General features: G+C 39.8%; 2 protein-coding genes across 2 annotated transcripts; one reads left to right on the forward strand and one right to left on the reverse strand.

Moving 5' to 3' along the window:
• The first annotated feature begins 20 nt into the window (after nt 1-20).
• Nucleotides 21-6,088, forward strand: LOC131460832 (uncharacterized). Its single transcript, XM_058631656.1, has 5 exons — nt 21-231; nt 499-654; nt 824-1,158; nt 2,385-2,503; nt 3,787-6,088. Exons 1-5 carry the CDS (start codon nt 114-116, stop codon nt 3,965-3,967), a joined length of 909 nt encoding a protein of 302 aa, XP_058487639.1. The 5' UTR covers nt 21-113; the 3' UTR covers nt 3,968-6,088.
• Nucleotides 6,089-6,281: 193 nt separating this feature from the next.
• dennd6aa (DENN/MADD domain containing 6Aa) lies at nt 6,282-17,399 on the reverse strand. The gene is made up of 19 exons (XM_058631655.1): nt 16,987-17,399; nt 16,220-16,258; nt 15,999-16,041; nt 14,718-14,830; nt 14,525-14,605; nt 14,148-14,253; nt 13,968-14,047; nt 13,709-13,768; nt 13,532-13,587; nt 13,035-13,157; nt 12,370-12,465; nt 12,097-12,191; nt 11,473-11,538; nt 11,236-11,300; nt 11,014-11,103; nt 10,743-10,906; nt 9,241-9,343; nt 9,043-9,117; nt 6,282-7,820 (listed from the first exon to the last, which is right to left on the reverse strand). Exons 1-19 carry the CDS (start codon nt 17,215-17,217, stop codon nt 7,689-7,691), a joined length of 1,818 nt encoding a protein of 605 aa, XP_058487638.1. The 5' UTR covers nt 17,218-17,399; the 3' UTR covers nt 6,282-7,688.
• Nucleotides 17,400-17,494: the final 95 nt, after the last annotated feature.

Genomic DNA, 17,494 nt, shown 5'->3' on the forward strand with positions numbered 1-17,494 from the left:
GCTGCAGGTCCACGCCTAATCAAGGAAGTAAGAGTGCTGCGATACAAAGTCTGATTGACACTGCAAACACGGACTCTTCTCTGTAGGGACACTTTTTTCAGCTTTGGACAACAATGAAGAACAAGGTGCTTTTTGCTCTGATGGTGATTATATCATCATTGGTCGCGACCACACAAACTACTACAACTACTCGACCAAAAACTACTACTACACCACCAAGAACTACTACAAGTAAGCGCACACACACACACACGACTTAACCTAACCCTAACTTTAAAACATGCCTTGACCTTAAAATTAAATCGTTTAAGTTATCAAGTCCCCATAAGGAAGACAAAACACACAGTACCTAATCTTAGAATTATTGATCAATAACTAATGATCAAAACATCCAGCCTAGAGTATCTTTTTTGTGTACAGAAAAATCTAAATATTCTGCATATTGTATAAGATGATCTTAAATGATGTTTGTTTGTGTGATATCTTTTTCTTCTTTAGGTCTTCCAAGAGCAAATTTAAATGGGAAGATGTTCACATTATCTGTAAATGTGGGAGGAATAACCTTATATTCACCATATTCTACCACTACCCACTCACCACGACCAGCCACCACCAGCTCCCCTTATCATCAGACAACACAGCCTTCGGTTACAGGCGAGTGCATACACACTGCAAACTCAAACAGAACTGCAGTCAGAAATGAGAAATGTCAACATTAAGTCATTAACAAACAATCACAATCTTGAGAATGTCTTTTTAAATGAAAGTATGACATTATTTTGTCATCTGAATGTGTAAATCAAGACTCTTTTGAATCCCACAGGTTGGTCTGTGTGTCTGCGTTACCTCAGTGACACACAGTCCCACAATATCTTCACCATCTGTCCATCCTGCTCCAACGCTGTAATTCTGAGCGCTGCTTCTAAAACTTTATTTCGTCTGTCCAACCGTTATGGATATGGTTACGGTAGTAGTTACAGTAGTGGTTACGGTAGTGGTTACGGTAGTGGTTCCAGTTTCGAGCCCAACATTAATTTTATGTCAGTAAGTGAATTGGACATATGGACTAAAGTCTGTGTCACTGTGGACAACGTGAAGAGTGTGGCCCAGCTGTTCAGCGGCTCAAACATGAGCATCAGGAAGATGCTGCGTTTGCAGGTGAGAGCAAAGCATTATATTGAGTCAAACGGATTTTTTTTTTATACAATAAATGTAATAGACACTTGATTTCCTGTCTACAGCTGAACATTTTGAGCTTTACTTCCACTTGATCCCCTCACATCCAGATAGTAACATGCACTATTATGGTGCAACACTCACAACGCTCAGTATTTTTACAGATCTGAACCAGAAGAAACAATACAACGTCCTGGTTCAGCCATGTGTTCTGGGGCTAAAACAGCACACTCTTATAATATTCTATTTATGTATTTACGTTAATGCAATAGCCCCTTTTCCACCAGAAAGGTACCAAGAAGTACCTATTTCTAGGGACTAGGGACTTTCCAGATTACCAGGAAGTTATTTACCCAGGGAAAATAATTCCTGGCAATCTGTGTGGTTTGAGTCTGCACCACACCTCAAAGTTCCACAACATGTACTCAAATTAGGCTGATGATTGATAGTATAATAAATAAGCTCCTACTTCATCTTTAAAAAAAAAAAAAAAAAGAGGTCTTACTGGTTTAACCCCATGTTGCAGTGAGTGAATGTGTATGAAACATGTGTGAATGGGTGAATGGCAAAACTAGAGTGTAAAGCAGCTCATCAAGCCTAGAAAAGCTCTATGCAAATATAGACCATGACCACTCTTCTTCTGAGTAACAGTGATAGTTAGAGGAAATGTAGTGGAGTAAAAGTTGTGAGAAATATAAATAACAAACAGATATAATCGGTGAACTTTGTACTCGAGTACAGTAACGCAGTATTTGTATCTACATGCGTATTATGTCTATGTAAGGATCAAATTTTTTTTTAGAAAAGCCAGTGTACCCACTGCTGGTTGTTGCATCTGGTCACAAGAGTTTCCCTGTCCTTACTATGAAAAAAATATATATATACTGTATATATAAAATGATAAACAGCCAGCAGACCATGATTAAGTTATGAGTCATTTCTGTATACATTTTAGAAATGTATTTTTTGCATCAGAAGTACTTATTGTGAACTATATATCATTCCATAATCAAAACTTGAAATTTGAGAGATCATGACATCATTGCAAGCTCTTATTTCTCACCCCTACGAACAGACACTGACATTTATACGATATAAGAATTTGTCCCTTCAGTCACACAATGCTTTACATGTCATTTTTGAAAATGCTCTGATCTAAAATGATCTACTTGGTGTGTGTGTGTGTGTGTGTGTGTGTGTGTATTCAGTCTTCATGGACAGGTGCGCCAACGATTAGAATTTCAGGTTTTGATGGTCAGGTGACAGACGTTCAGATGTGGGATTATCCTCTACTTTACGAAGACGTCAGCAACTACATGAACTACAGGTATGAACCTACATCAATTCACTTCTATAAAGTTCAAGGTAACAAAGAACGTGTGTGTCAGTGATGGTCATCAGTGTGTGAACAGTTTATAGTAATAACGGCACTTTTTCTACGTGCTGGAACGGTGAGGCGTATAGAGAAAAGAGATTATATTTACACCCATCTATAGGGGTTACAGGTTTAATAACTACAAACTATAACTTCTAACTCTATAACTTCTAATTAGGGTTAGAAACAGAAAAAGAGTCAGGGAAAATTAAGCATCAACTCAAAGAAGGCAATCAGAGATAGCAGACTTCACCCCATTCATGCAACAATCCTCTGGCGGCCTCTGCTGGTCACATTGGCAAGTGCAAGTGTGGAAACACAAACAGACAGACAGAGCCACTAAAAACAATACTTCACTCCCACTCTGTGGAAAACAATTAGTACTCGCCTCATTTCCAGAACACTCTGTAGGACGTCTCCATGGGCAGGACACCTGTTAGGTAGATGAAGCAGGTGAACCAGGGTCGGTACCGGTACTGCAGAACAGTGCTGTAAAGTCTCACATGGCAAAAGATCAATCGGGCAAAACACTGGGGCAACTGTGGAGCTGGTGAACACATGCTGGGCTGATTGCAGGGGATGAGGAGCAGGTGTGTTCAGTTCACAGGCGGGCTGAGTTGCCTGACGAGGTGGGAGTGGCAGAACAGAGACTGCACTGATTGTTCTTTTTCTTTCACTCACTTTTGATGTCACACCCACAATTTACATTTTACAACATTAAAACAACAAATTTATTCTCATAATATTACTTTATTCTTGAAAGATTACGACTTTATTCTCATCATATTACGACTTTTGTGTTTTGTGATACTCATACGAGAGTGAGAACAGAGTCTAGGGGGAAAAATCCCTTTTAAAGTGTTCTCTTGATGAATGCAGCTGCTCTAATTGAGTTTTAATTAGTGACCTGTTCACTTGCATTGTGGTGGTTGTTTTCTGAATTGTCCGTTTTCATGATGCAACGTCTCTCTTGGAAAAAGAGATTTTAATCTCAGTGAGACTTTTCTTGCCTGGTTAAATAAGGGACATATGTCTAAATAAATTAAGGTTGACATAGGATGCACAAACCTTCACAGGTTTCCATATATATACTCATATATAGTAGACACTACATATGTGTCATTTTAACCGGAAAACAAGAGTTTTACTTTTTTTTTTTTTTACAAAGACTTTTCTGAGTAGATTGAAATATCATCATTTACAAAAAACAAATGAAGTTTCGTGTTTGTTTGCAGAGATTACGCCGGCTCCATTCTCACCTGGTCTGACATCAGCTACTCTGTTGGGAATTTGCTGCTGGAGGACGTCTACGAATTTCAGGCGAGAGAGCCAATCAGCAGGAGGAGGAAGGGCTGTCGTCGTAAGGGAGGGAAGAAGACAAGGAAGGGTTTCACTTTGGGTGAAAGTGAGCAGTAAGGCTTTGAGGAAACATACAAACGCACATATAAACTGCATCCTCTGTTCTTAAATCAGTATTTCATCAACAATCAGTAATTCATCTCTACTGTCAAAGAAACGGTCCTGTCTATAACAAACTGTGCTGTCGACGATCATCTTACAGGCCATGGCCTAATCTCCTCTTTGTACCGGTTTAATGAGTATTAAAGGAAACCTTAGGGTACCTTGGGTTTTGCTTTCGACTGCTATCCATCGCATCCTTTTTCTCGGTTTGAGGTTTGAGCAACGAAACTACGACACATCTTACACTTGTACACGGCAAAATCCACAAAACCATATTTAAATGAATGTATTTCCACCTGCTTTTATGTCACAACTGAAGGAAATGAATATTTTTTTGTCTTTAATAATGAGTCGTACATAAAATGTTCCAATATCCAACACAAGGTGAGCACAGGGAAATACAGACATTCAGCCTATATTAGTCATTTGTTTTGTATTTTTTATGTCCAGGTTCAGACTTTAGAGTCACTCTCACTGTGATCACAACTTCATTTACAATGAAGTTTACATGTTTACATTTACATGTTTTTCTTGTTCTGTTCAAGTGTGTATTCACAGATCACATGCAAATATTTAACCCTCACTAATCTTCATATGAAAAACATTAATGTACTAAAATGAATGAAAGCACTCTGGTTACGGTCAGCTGTTACTAAGCAAATCAGAGCAGTAACTCACCGGAACCTAATTACTGTGTGTGAAAAAGCCTTTTAGATCATATTGGCACAGTAGTAGTATTTAGAATTTGGTCAGAAACTGTACCTACATTTTATTTCAACATAAAAGAGACCACTGTATTGGCAACAAGATCAAACAGACAAGGCCAAAATATTCAAATATGATCTTAGATATTCCACGTTTTTCTTGTATCTGCTTGTAAAAAAACACTTAAACAGGGATGAAATGAAAATGTTGATTTAATTTGATGCAAGGCTGCCATGACTTCAATATAATACTGTATCATAAATGAAAAGCCGTGTCAAGAGTAAGTAGATTCAAACAAAGTTAATAACTGTAGAACATCTATACACATAAAACTAAAATCAACCCCATCACTTTCCTACTTAAATGTAGTCCAACTGGTCATATAGTGCTTTAGTATAGTGGTTGTGGCTTTAAACAAAAAAGAATGTGTAGCTGTGCAATATTGTAAGCTTGTATTAATCTAGGTTTACCTTGTCATTTGGAAGATTTTAATTTTCTCCCACTTCATATGATGATGGATCAAAGATTACGGCACTTAAAACACCAGGGTCAGTGCAATTTTAACAATATTAAATATGCCCTAATATTTGAATTTGAAGCCGTTTTCAGGTAATTATCTAATCACAATTAAACCTCAGATTTTAACTTATAACTAATCTGGAGTTTGATTAAATGTCTATGAAATGTTCCTCTTTTTTTTTAGTATTCAAACATTGGCAGAGACATCAATAAATAGGTGGACCTTAGCAAAACAGTTATTATTCATTAACACGTCATAAAATCTGACATTCTCAGTGTTGGTTAGCAGATGAGCAACAAACAACAACACTAATGCTAAGAAAGGTAAATAAACATTGTATAAAGACATTCTTTTTTTTTATGAGACATCTAAAGTTATATCAAAATAATTATTGTACAACCGCATAGTTGGGAGACCATTGTTTACAAAAGTCTTAATTCTCAGCCGCTACAGAGTGGTACATGAGAACGAATGGCCAACAATTAAACAAAATAGTAATCATTTGTTAAAATGTTTTCTTTAACAAATATAAAACGTACATGGTTGCCCAACAACCAGATGCCACAGGGTTTGTTTTTTCCAGCCAGCACTTTCTTTTTTTACTTTACAATCATCTTATTTTTAACCAAGTGATATTTTTAAATGTATACAAATAACGAGCAGGTAAACACAAAGATTATCTGCCAGTAAGTCAGTGTAACATACAGTGTTTATGATAAATACATGACCTGTAAAAATGTTATTGCTGTCATTTTATTGTATATGGCTTTGCTATTATTATAGTATATGTTATGGTTCCAGGACTGTTTGAAAGAATCACAGGGGTAAATCAATTACTTTTCAAAAATTCTAACGGCTTTGCTCATTAAAATAAAAATTGAACTTCATTTTGGCCAGCTGTTCCTCTTTATTTTTTTTGTAAAACAACTTTTTAAAATTGGTCTGTGTAGAATCTCATTCATCCAGGTCTTTATTATCCAAAACACGTCGAGTCGGTAGCGAGTGGACTTTAAGTTTTGAACAGGACAAGAAGCACAGGCTGAATGTTCTTTGGATTCATTTATTGACTTTGTGTGGATACAGACATTTCTGATTCTGCTTATCGCAGGTTAGAGATCAACTTCTGTCAAAAGTGGCTCATTAGTAAAAATGAATTTAGTTTAGTTTAAGAATGAAGACACCAGAGCACGAGAACTGGAGGGAACCAGTTTAGATTTAGTCTCCTAATTAAGGCACCAACACCTTTTTAATTAGTTGAATTAAAACATGTTAGCTATAGTGTTGTTCATTTTATTCCCTCAGTTTCTTTACACTGTCTGGTCCTGCACCAAGGATCATTGTCTGGTGAATTGTGAGTGCTGGTATTTGTCATTATAGCCAATTGCTTTTCTTCCACGGGGAAAAAAAAGAAAAGTGGTAAAACGAGAGTTTTTGAGTCCATTCTATGCATCATTATCGACTGAAAGCAGGCGTAGCCCTGAAAAAAGAGAAGAAGGGGCAGACCACCTCAATCCTGGTCACAGCAGAACATCGCTGTCGCATCAAGAACGGCTGGAGATCGCACACTGAGACGAGTTCTCAAGACCACAGCAGCCTGGCTACGGGTCAACTGACTCAGAGCGAGAGGTCATAACTTGAGACTTTGTTTGTATCAAACTTGTTAACAACGTTTTATAATTTTAAGTAAGTTTTCCACTCCTGCATATGCGCCTGGAACCCTAATTTTGTTAAAAACTATTTAATTAGTATAAAGTGAATACGATTCTCCAGTTTCACAGTTAACAGTTGCCTGCATGAAAACCAATTCTGAATATTTCCGTAGACTGTTAAAACAGACAGAGGGCTATTTTGTTCATGATCACTTGAGACGTTTCCTGCACCGACAGTTATTATATTGTGGCTGGTGGTTGATGCTGTGTTTTACAACATGGCTCTGCTCGCTTCAGTTTGTTTGCATAAAAATGTAAATGTGTGAAAGGGTCAAAGTCAAGCGATGAAGTGCACTTCTTTTAATGGATGGAAAAACTCCCAAGTCAGTTCTGCCTGCAGCACTCCATCCTCAAATTTAAAAAGTAAAATTCAAAAAAAACAAAAACATCAACAGGTGGTTAAAAAAATGCTGTGGGTCAAAGTTCAACTGGGGGTTGACTTCCTGCTTTTAGTTCCACTGTGATGACAAATCCTGTTAATGAGTTAAAAGTCTGCTGAATTAGGACCAATCTCTCCTTTCTTTGCTTAATAAGCTCTCTGTGATTAAAAAAAGGGCCATGTTTGGTCCACAGTCACCAGTAGACCAGTGTCAGTTTGAGGACGGGGACTTAAACTGGGACACTGTCTGTGTGAACCAGGGCCTCTCCACCTGAGAAGAGACCAACTTCCCCACCCCCCTGAACTTTAAAACAAGCTTAAACTGGGGGGGGGGGTTGACGTTGCAGACTCTCAGGTGAAAGGTCACGGTGTGGAGGGCTTGTGGAGGATGCCCTGCAGGTCATCTGGTAAGGCCAGGATGACGGCGTCAATGTGGGACCTCAGTTTGGCCAGAGTCCCCGGGTGCACGGGCAGGTGCTCTTTCTCCGCCTGACTCTGCAACAGAGAAGCAGATCAGTGATGTTTACATCTTAACACCGGTGCACATGTGATGCTCTTACAGTTACTCTCCAGTCTTTTCAGGACATATGGAGCTTTTTCACTAGTGTGACTCGCCTTGCCATGGCACGGCAATTTTGCTTTCCCATTAGCGTTAGAACCTGTTTTTTTAGTACCTGCTCTGGTGAGGTTCCAAGCGAGCTGAGCTGATACTATGCGTGACGTTGTCAGACTGCCAGCCACCGACTGGTCAGATTCTCGTGACAGGAAGAGTCATGAGCAAGACGTCCGACACCAGAATCAAACCAAACAATGCCAAACTGTAGATCAGTTAAAAACACTTAAAAATCCTGACGTTAATTTCCAACATTTAGCACAGAAATGTCTAAAAGCTTGTGATCGCGAGCGGCATCACAAACCCTGCCATGGTATTTCAGTTCAGTGACTGTGTCAGACGGAGTCTGTGCTCTGGTCATGCACTGAACAAATCTTTACTAACTGATTCTAATGATTCAATTACACTGAAAACAACTGCTTTACAAGTCACTAGTCACTAGTCAGTGTGTTTTGCATGTAAAACAAAGTCACGGCAGTTTCATGCACCTGTGCAGTGATGACTCCGCCCTTGTTGAGGAGGTACTATATTGTAAAACCAACCAAACCCTGTAGAGTTGAGCTGTGCCGAGGCGAACCGGGACCATGTACTGAGACGGCATAAGACACCACGATACTGACCTCAATATGAAAATAGGAAAAAACTGAGACTCAAGGACGGAATAATGACTGAACAATAACAATTTTTCATTCTCACAGTTGCCCTGTCTTACAGCTATGAAATAGAGGCAATAATTCAATAACAATATATATTGTGATTTTCTGCCCAAAAAGAAATTTAAAAACATTATTATTAACTGGTTTATTCAACTTTCACTCAGGAGCAAAAATCAAGTTTTATTTGCCCAACATTTATCGTAGCAATTACTGTGTACTGTGATATAATGTTTTTGGCCACATCGTTCAGTCAAATCAACAAACTCATAGCTCAGGATAAGGTCTGTCAAGTTTTAACGAGTATTACGTCAACATGCAATTCCTTCAAAGGTTTTTCAGGTGATTCCCTTTTAGGCTGTATGTTTTGAACTCAAATCCGTTTTTATTATTTTGGATAATACGTGACAGCCCTGAAATATATCTGCATCACATGATAGTGTTCACTGACCAGTTTATCCTTAAGCTTCAGAACCAGATCAACCGTCTCCACCTCCGTGTGCTTCTGGATTCTCTGCTGCAGATCCTACAGAGACAATTGAAGGTGTTAAGAAAAATATTTTTAAGTCTTATATTAATGTATCTTGGGGTTACATGGTTACTTTGCACTCATTGTCACCACCATCACCCTCTGTCCCTCCCTCCTCACCTCCTCACAGAGCGCCTCGAGGTGCAGAGCCTCTAGTTTTTGAGTCATCTCTCTCCTCCTGTTGCGGAACCAGCCGTCAAAGTTGGGAGACTTGAGGAAAAGCCTTAGGATGCAGAAAGAAAAGTCCACATGATGCTCTGGATAATGTGCCCATGTCCCCATTTGATTCTGTGTTAATTATGACAAACTGCATATGCTATCTTTTATAAAGAAGAGTAACATCATGTAATCAGATAAGATTCATGATTCTCCATCCATCTATTGTCAAGCGCTTATCTGATATCGGGTTCCAGGGGGTAGCAGCTCTAGCAGGGGGCCCCAGACTTTTTTTTCCCTGGCCACATCATCTAGCTCTGTCTGGGGGATCCTCAGGTTCTCCCAGGCCAGTGAGGAGACAGAATCTCTCCACCTCATCTTTGGTCTGTCCCTAGGTCTCCTCCCAGTTGGACGTGCCAGGAACACCTTCCTAGGGAGGCGCCCTGGTGGTATCTTACCAGGTGCCCAAACCATCAACTGGCATCTTTCCACGCAAAGGAGCATGACTGGATGACTGAGCTTCTCACCCAATCTCTAGGGGAGACGCCAGCTACTCTTCTGGGTAAACCCATTTCAGCTGCTTGTACCTGCAATCTTCTTTCGGTCGTGACCCATAGCTCATGACCATAGGTGAGGGTAGGAACGAAAATCAACCGATGGATTGAGAGCATTGCCTTTTGGCTGTGAAAGAAATTCTGGAGTCATCAGTGTTCAGTGAATCATATCTTTACTTCATGCATAAAGGAGAGACCCTGTCACCAAGAAGGTCTAAATGTTCTCTCTCGTTTCTCAAGAAAGCTCTACCATTTATACAGAAACATCGAAGTAAAAACAAGAACAGACACAAGAAATAACGTTTATGACCCCATTAGATGTTACCTAATGTTTACGACGACTAACAGATACCATTATGTGGAACCCTAAGTTGACCCTTCCTTATCATACACTTTCCCCAGCCTCCATTCACAGCTTGACTGTTAGTAGATAGTTATCTTAACAACTACAGGAAACAGAGGAAAGACTGGTCATTTCCCACATGGCTCAGCCCTATTTTCATCACAACATTCCAGTAGAGCAAATGCAATACCGCTCCCACCAATCTCACACACCATTGTTCCCTCACTTGTGAACAATACCCCGAGATACTTAAACCCCTTCACTTGGGGTAAAGACTCAATTCCCCCCCCCAGAGTACGCAATCCATCGGTTTCCTACTGAGAACCATGGCCTCTGATTTTGAGATGCTGATTCTCATCCCCGCCGCCACACATTCAGCTGTGAACCGATCCAGTGCGATGACGATTAATGATTCTGTTTCAAATTAAATGTGGTTCTATCTGCAAATGCAGTAATATACATTTAAGCAACCTTACAGAAAATACTGAATTGTTACTTCCACGGAGGTGAAGCTCTCAGGGAGATTTTATACAGGTCATTATTAAAGCAGCCTGAGTGTGTGTGTGTACCTGTAGAGTCCTATCCAATCTCCTTTCAGTCTGGATGTGAGCTGAGGTCCAGCTTTCTCAAGTGTCTTCATGAAGTCCTGCTGGATAAAAGGTCGTAACTGGGGAGGACTCTTCCAGGGACTGATGGACTTCTGGAGAGGCATTAAACTTGCCACATACCGCTCCTGGAACACGCAGACACACAAACGGTTACATTATTTCACTTCAAACTGATGTAAGGAAAAGTGCACTGACTTAAGAAACGAAAACAGAAAGTAAGAAGCATCGTTACCAGTGGAATGATGAAGCTCTGTGTCAATTCTAAGAAGTAGCGTCGAAGAATTGCATTTTGGGCTGCGGAGGGTCTCTTTTGTTGAACACCCTGAGAGTAATGACCAAAGTAAAACTAGATCAATCAAGTCATAATTTTTCCATTGTTCCATTTTTTTTTAACAATTACACTTCCTTTCTTTAAAGTGTAAAGAGAAAAATCAAGGGAAAAACCTTTTCTTACCTTCTGAAGCTGTTTGATGATTTCTTCATCTTTGTTGAGATATGGCTTATATGCAGTGTACACACCTGTGCACACAGATCAGAAAAATAAGCTGATCTAACACCACCTGGCGTACAATCTTCTGCTTTGTAATTGTTATTATGAGCTTGTAAGGGAGTTGCCTGCCTGCTCTGTGAGGTGCTCCGAAAATACTACACAATATAGATATAAAAAAAAAAGAGAAAACAAGGCACTTACCAGGTTTAGAGTCCAGAGTTTTCAGGTTTTTCAGTTTCTTCACTTTCATCTGCTTGGCCATCTCACCTGAGAAGAACAGAGCGATGTAGAAAAATACAAATCATTTGGAAATTCAGATCTAGAATAAAGCACCCAGACCCTTGACTTATGTCCACATAGTTACAGGCCTTATAGTGCGATTAGTATTTCTGAGTTTCTTCAGCTGAAAATAAATTGCATATACAAGGGCACTGCATTGCATGTTTCTTTTATTTAATTACGGACCAAAATTGGCTGAGCCCCTCCCCTCTCAGAAGGACATTTACACCTCCTCATCAGGGACAGTACTCTTCATGGCTTACGCCTGTTCAGCAGATTCTTCAGATCCATCAGAACCGGGTACAGGAACAGATTAACCCAAAAGCCATAACCTCAATTAACTCACACCCCCACAATGGAAGAACAGCGTAGGGACACTTTATATACATCTAAATATTGTTTCATTAGATATTTTGTGTGTTTTTTCTGTGTTTTAATTATGCAAGAGGCTTCTGCAAATGTGTTGTACCCATAGCAATTTTCTTATGCAATGACAATACACTGTAGAATTTCAGGTTGACAAGTTATCGATGATAACGTATATACCTGCATGCTTCATGTCTCCGATGCGGATGATGTGTGGCCAGTGTTGCAGAGTTTTAGCAAAAAAAGGATTGGTCACTCCGAGAATAACTGATGGCCTGTACGGAGAGAAGACCGAGACAGATCACAAATGACGCCATTATTTATCACCTGAGGAATACTGTGACAAACTTACAACTATCTTGTGTCACCTATATGCTCCGGACACACAAGAATATTTACATATCATGACGATAAGGAACATGATAGCTGCTGTGTTGGTTCATCTTTACTCACGGAGCCTGTGTCCTAGTGGTGTACTCCTTAAATTCATTGTCGTGGATGGTGAAGTATGGTCGGAAGTCACTGCAGTAACGCAGAGGAGAGATGCAGCTGCACAGAGACAAGGGGACACACACAGTTATGATGTGGAGCTTCATGGGAATGCAGCCCAACACTTTTCTTAAATGAAATCAAGTGTACGATATGTCATGGCCTAAACAGAGTGATATGAGCCAGATTATGAGACATTATTATTTTGAACACTTGAATACATGAGTGTGAGTTCTGAAAACTTCCATATCAATGAATTTTCTTTATGTCTCAGAAAACTGGACTGGAACCTGCCTTAACAACACAGCCGCTTATGTAAGAGTGACATGGCCATAACAATATCACATATCAGATACTCGTGAAGTAAATCAAGTAAAACTTTTAAATTTCTATCTAACATATATGGACATGTGTAATCCCTAAACTACAGAAACGATGAATTTAAAAGAACAAATTATATTCCTTGACATTAAGAGAGTTTTTTATGCTTTAAATACATTTATGTATATTGAATTAAATCAAATTTGACCTTAAGCTTGTTTGAAAATATCAGGCTGTTATTTGCAGGTTTACCAGGTGTATTTTGTGATGCTGGCACAACGACTTGTTACTAAATGCCTGCTACTGACCTGACCAATGCCAGTACTGTTTCTGATGACTCTGCTGGTGACGGTGCCATCACAACCAGTGCCTCCCCCAACAACACCAACTCCCACAGCATCTGAATGTGGAAGAAGACCGGGTGGAAACACCTGGAGAGAGATGACAAACATGTATGCAAAAAAAGGTTTAGAGAATTAACATAGAACAATTTAATGATGACATGACATTTAGGGGCTGTATGAAAATTACTGCCTGTAATTAATGAGTCAGTTTTGTGAAAATTAACACAATAGGGTGACAAGTGTTACAACAAAAACAATAAAGCAACCTTATAATAATTACTTGGACTATTCATGGGGTCACATTGACTCTTTGGGTGATTTCTTTAGAAGGGAGTAATCCAAATGTATGAATACAAAGAAGATATTGCAAAAATGTGGCTTTATATTGCTATACAAAAACTTGCTGCTGGAAGATAAGTGATTAAGGTAAAGGGGACAACGCGATGACCTGGTGTTCTCACCTGAAGAGGTCGACTTCGTGGATGGTTGGAAGAACAATGGACACCAGACTGTCACTCTGAAAAACAAGCAACACACTCTGTTTTAGCTGAAATAATCACAATAATGAAACATTGAAAACCTGTTGCTGTCAGATTAGAGCCACAATGTTTGTTTGTGTGCATTGTAGGTGTAGTCACCTGGGCAGACTGGACCAGCTGTGAGGTTCCCGGTTTGTCATAACAGGTCGGGATACGAACCTGCAGCAGCACAGTCACAGTTAAAACACTGATCAGAAACCAATTTAACACAGACACATTATTTCTTCTGCATCCATCTGCACTTTGGAACATTGACACTTCTTCCATCTGTTTTAGTCAACGATCAGACAACTTGTGCACCTTGGGCATAGATATGTAGTCCACCAAGGAGTGTGTATGTATGTGTGTGAAAAAGTACCTTGATGACCACACCCATAATAGGCAGAGTCAGGATTCGTCCAGGATGGGGCGTTGGCCAGCGGTCTATGTCATTACAAGCTGTCATTCCAATACACAACGAAGAATAATATTACACAGAATATAGGCAAAGACAGAGAGACAGAAGCAGAGTGATAGAGAGACAGATAATGAGACTGACCGGCCTCAAGACAAGGCTCCTGTTTCTCAAAGTATTCTGGAGCCATGATCTTTAACAGTGAGTGGAAGAAGGTCACATAAGGCAGCTTACTGATCAGGACCAGAGACTGATAGAGGGACAGAGACAGAGAAAGCAATATTTACAATACTTTCATATAAAAACACATCAGCAGTCCCTGTTATAACCTGTGGTGACAAACCTGAAATATGAATATGGTCACTGAAGCTGAACTAATATGAATTCTCCTCATCATTAACTTAAGTGGTGTCAGGTATTTGGTTAATTTTAATAAAAGTAGAAGGGACTGAAAGTTTTCCATTGGAGACAACTACACTGAACTTCACTGAACTGAAGTGTAGTGATGGTCTGACACTGACCTTCTGGAAGTATCCTCTCTTCAGAGATTTATCTCGCACCTGACGGAAGTACACATAGCCGTAGTAATGGCCTTGCTCCTTCTGCAACACAAAAACACAACAAATGTGCAAATGTGAATGCAAAGGATGTAAAAGGAAAAGTTTTCATTGGGGGCCAAATGTTAAAAGCAACAGTGTATCTGCTTTAAACCACCTTCAGACATGGTGGTGCGTCCCTGTCAGTGGTTTCCAAGAAGCAGCTGAGCGACGACTTCCTGTTGGAACCCTGGCGGAAGCGGAAGCAGAACTGGGTGTCACCAAGGCAACCTGAAAAAGCAGTAGAGTGATGATGATGTTTCCACACTGCCAGGCGTAAACTTTTCAGTCTCATTTAATATTGCAAACCATGACACAACATTTAAATAGAATTGTGAAGTTTGTGTCTCTTTGGAAGTTGCTTACCACCAAATTCCACTGAAAAAGCTTAGCTCAAGAGGACACAGGAGCTACTGGTCTGCAGTCTCTAAGTTCATGTAACTGTACTTCAGTAAATCCAAATGAAGAATTTCAAGTACCAGAGTCACAAAATAGCACATTTAAATTTAATGATGGAGGCAGCAGTGGATGAACTCCTGTGTGATGTGATGCAAAGTCAATGCTCTTCTCCAAGTGGTTGACCAAATCTACCTCATGTGGCAGTGGCTTTCACAACATTTCCTCCATCTAAATAAAAGTAATATGGAGTTCATCTTGTTTGGTTCCAGCATGTATAATATATACAGTATATAGTATCGAATACAATACTGAAGTTGAAAAATATCTGAAAAAAATCTTTTGGTCACATAAGACGCATCAATGAATAATACTTATTCATTCATTCACTCATCTTTTACCACTTTATCCTCCACATGTGGGTCACGGTTTAATTTCTTCAGTTATAGCTCACATACATTATATCTCACGTGTCAGTTACAGTCGATGACTACATTTACATGGGTGGACAAGTTATCCCAGTGAAGACAGTAAGAATAAATGTTTAATAATTTAATAATAAACTACAATGTAGAAAACATTTTCTGATTTCCTTAACCCAAATAAAGTCCTACTTGCAACAAGCAATAAATCAATCAATCAATAACTTTATCAAAGAGACATCCCAAAGGAAGGTCTGTGACACAATAAAAATAATACACAAAGAAAGAGAACACAAATTAAGTATATTCCTGACTAACTCATTGGTTTGTATCATAAACTGAATGACATATTCTAAAAAAGGCCAATATATGTAACTGCTTCTCAAATTACACATTACAAACAGGACATAAAAACAATAGAGAACAAAAGTGAAAGCATCACCCTGTGACCATTCAGCTATTATGGAGCCGCCTTCTCACTGCAGTGTTATTGCAGCAGGTAGTCAAAGAAGTTAAACCAGTCTTATTCTGCTGAATTCATACATCAAAGTAAGGTGTGAAAGGCTGAAACAGGAACTCACCTGAGTTTGAGTCAGGAAAGGAAAGGTAGCAGATGCTTGTTTTCTGAAGGAAAATAGCAATACAATTATTTGTTTAGGTCATCTTCATCATTTGATCAATCAAACTTTAACTGCAGCTACAGCTCAGAATTATGTATCACCACTTGATGACTTTTCCCCCCAAAGAATATTAAATATATTCAAAATAATCCTATTTTTTATGAAGTCATTTCTTAACTCACCTCTTTCTCTGACAGTTTGGAATGATGAGGATAAATGACCTGAAAGAAAGAGTTGGAGAGAAAGAGTTACGGAGTTACTACACAACACTAGTTCATCAAACCTCGCCTGCTCTAAAAGAAAAACCTCAGCTCTTTCTTAAAAGTTTAATCAAACTTCTTTGAAATGTGTATTTCTTTTTCCAATCACTCTGTAAGCAACCTTGTTGTAACTTCTCTATCAATTTACTGCACTTGACTAGACGCAGTCCCCACACTACAATAGTCAAATGTTGAAATTGTCCAAAACTTGGTTTTAATTCTGGTCATAGCCAACACAATGTCAGTTAGACAGATAACAGATGAATAGATTGGTTAATTAACTGACAGCATATTACGATCATGGGATCCTTTATCAGTGTCCGTGCAGCCCCTCTGGAGAAAAATGTTAACCAGCCCTCATATGGAACCCTGGACCGTACTGTATTCATACACAACGCTTAACACTGTCGACAATGCAACCATCCACAATTCACAATTCACAATTCATTTCTTAATAGTCCCTGCCGTAAGAAGTTGACATCATGAGGATTTTAGGTCCTGACAAGGTCAGAGTTTGGACGTCCTAAAAAAGGACGTTTTCTGGGATAAGCAAACACAACTCCATGCAACTGTTCGTGTGCTGTCGTCCAGGATATAGCCTGTGCCGTGGACAACCACTAACTTAAGGGTTTTTGGCCACAGTGTAAGGAGTTTCTCATGACCCATATGTCCCCGGCTTCTGTCCTCACCTCCACCGCCTGTCCTAGCTCCAGGTCGAAGCCGACCACACATATGCAGTGCAGCCAGGAGGAGAAGCGGTCCCAGGGAAGGAGGAAAGTTTTTTCAACCTCCTCCTCGCCTCCGGCCCCCGGGGGCAACGTTATCTCCTCGGCCGGAGAGATGCTGCTAGCGTCCTGGTCGTCCAGGTCCTCCGGCTCTTCGACCCGCTCCCCCAGCTCCTCCGGGCCCTGTAGAGCCATGACAATTGCCCGACACACTCAGACGCTGTGGGTTAACGCTTTTCTAAACAATTACACTGTTATTTCGTATTTATGCCCCCTCTCTGGACAACAGAAACAGCAGTACCCACTCAGCACAGTTTAGCATAATTTAGCTTAGCAGCAGGAGCGTAGGGACGTCGCGGGGACGAGCGAGCGAGCGTGTCACGTCATCACGCACGTCATCCCTATTCAAGCGGGTTCATGTTAGTACATTACAGTGAACGCGGATGGGTTGGTGTGAAATGTCAAAAATATC

This window comes from Solea solea, chromosome 6 (genome assembly GCF_958295425.1).
Source record: "Solea solea chromosome 6, fSolSol10.1, whole genome shotgun sequence".
Lineage (NCBI taxonomy): Eukaryota > Metazoa > Chordata > Actinopteri > Pleuronectiformes > Soleidae > Solea > Solea solea.

Coding starts and splice junctions, on each gene's coding strand:
- LOC131460832 (XM_058631656.1), top strand. CDS start 114: ATGAAGAACAAGGTGCTTTTTGCTCTGATGGTGATTATATCATCATTG. Junction 655..823: donor AACACAGCCTTCGGTTACAG/GCGAGTGCATAC, acceptor TGAATCCCACAG/GTTGGTCTGTGTGTCTGCGT. Junction 1,159..2,384: donor GGAAGATGCTGCGTTTGCAG/GTGAGAGCAAAG, acceptor GTGTGTATTCAG/TCTTCATGGACAGGTGCGCC.
- dennd6aa (XM_058631655.1), bottom strand. CDS start 17,217: ATGGCTCTACAGGGCCCGGAGGAGCTGGGGGAGCGGGTCGAAGAGCCG. Junction 14,606..14,717: donor ACGCACCACCATGTCTGAAG/GTGGTTTAAAGC, acceptor TTTGTGTTGCAG/AAGGAGCAAGGCCATTACTA. Junction 14,254..14,524: donor AGAGAGGATACTTCCAGAAG/GTCAGTGTCAGA, acceptor TCCCTCTATCAG/TCTCTGGTCCTGATCAGTAA.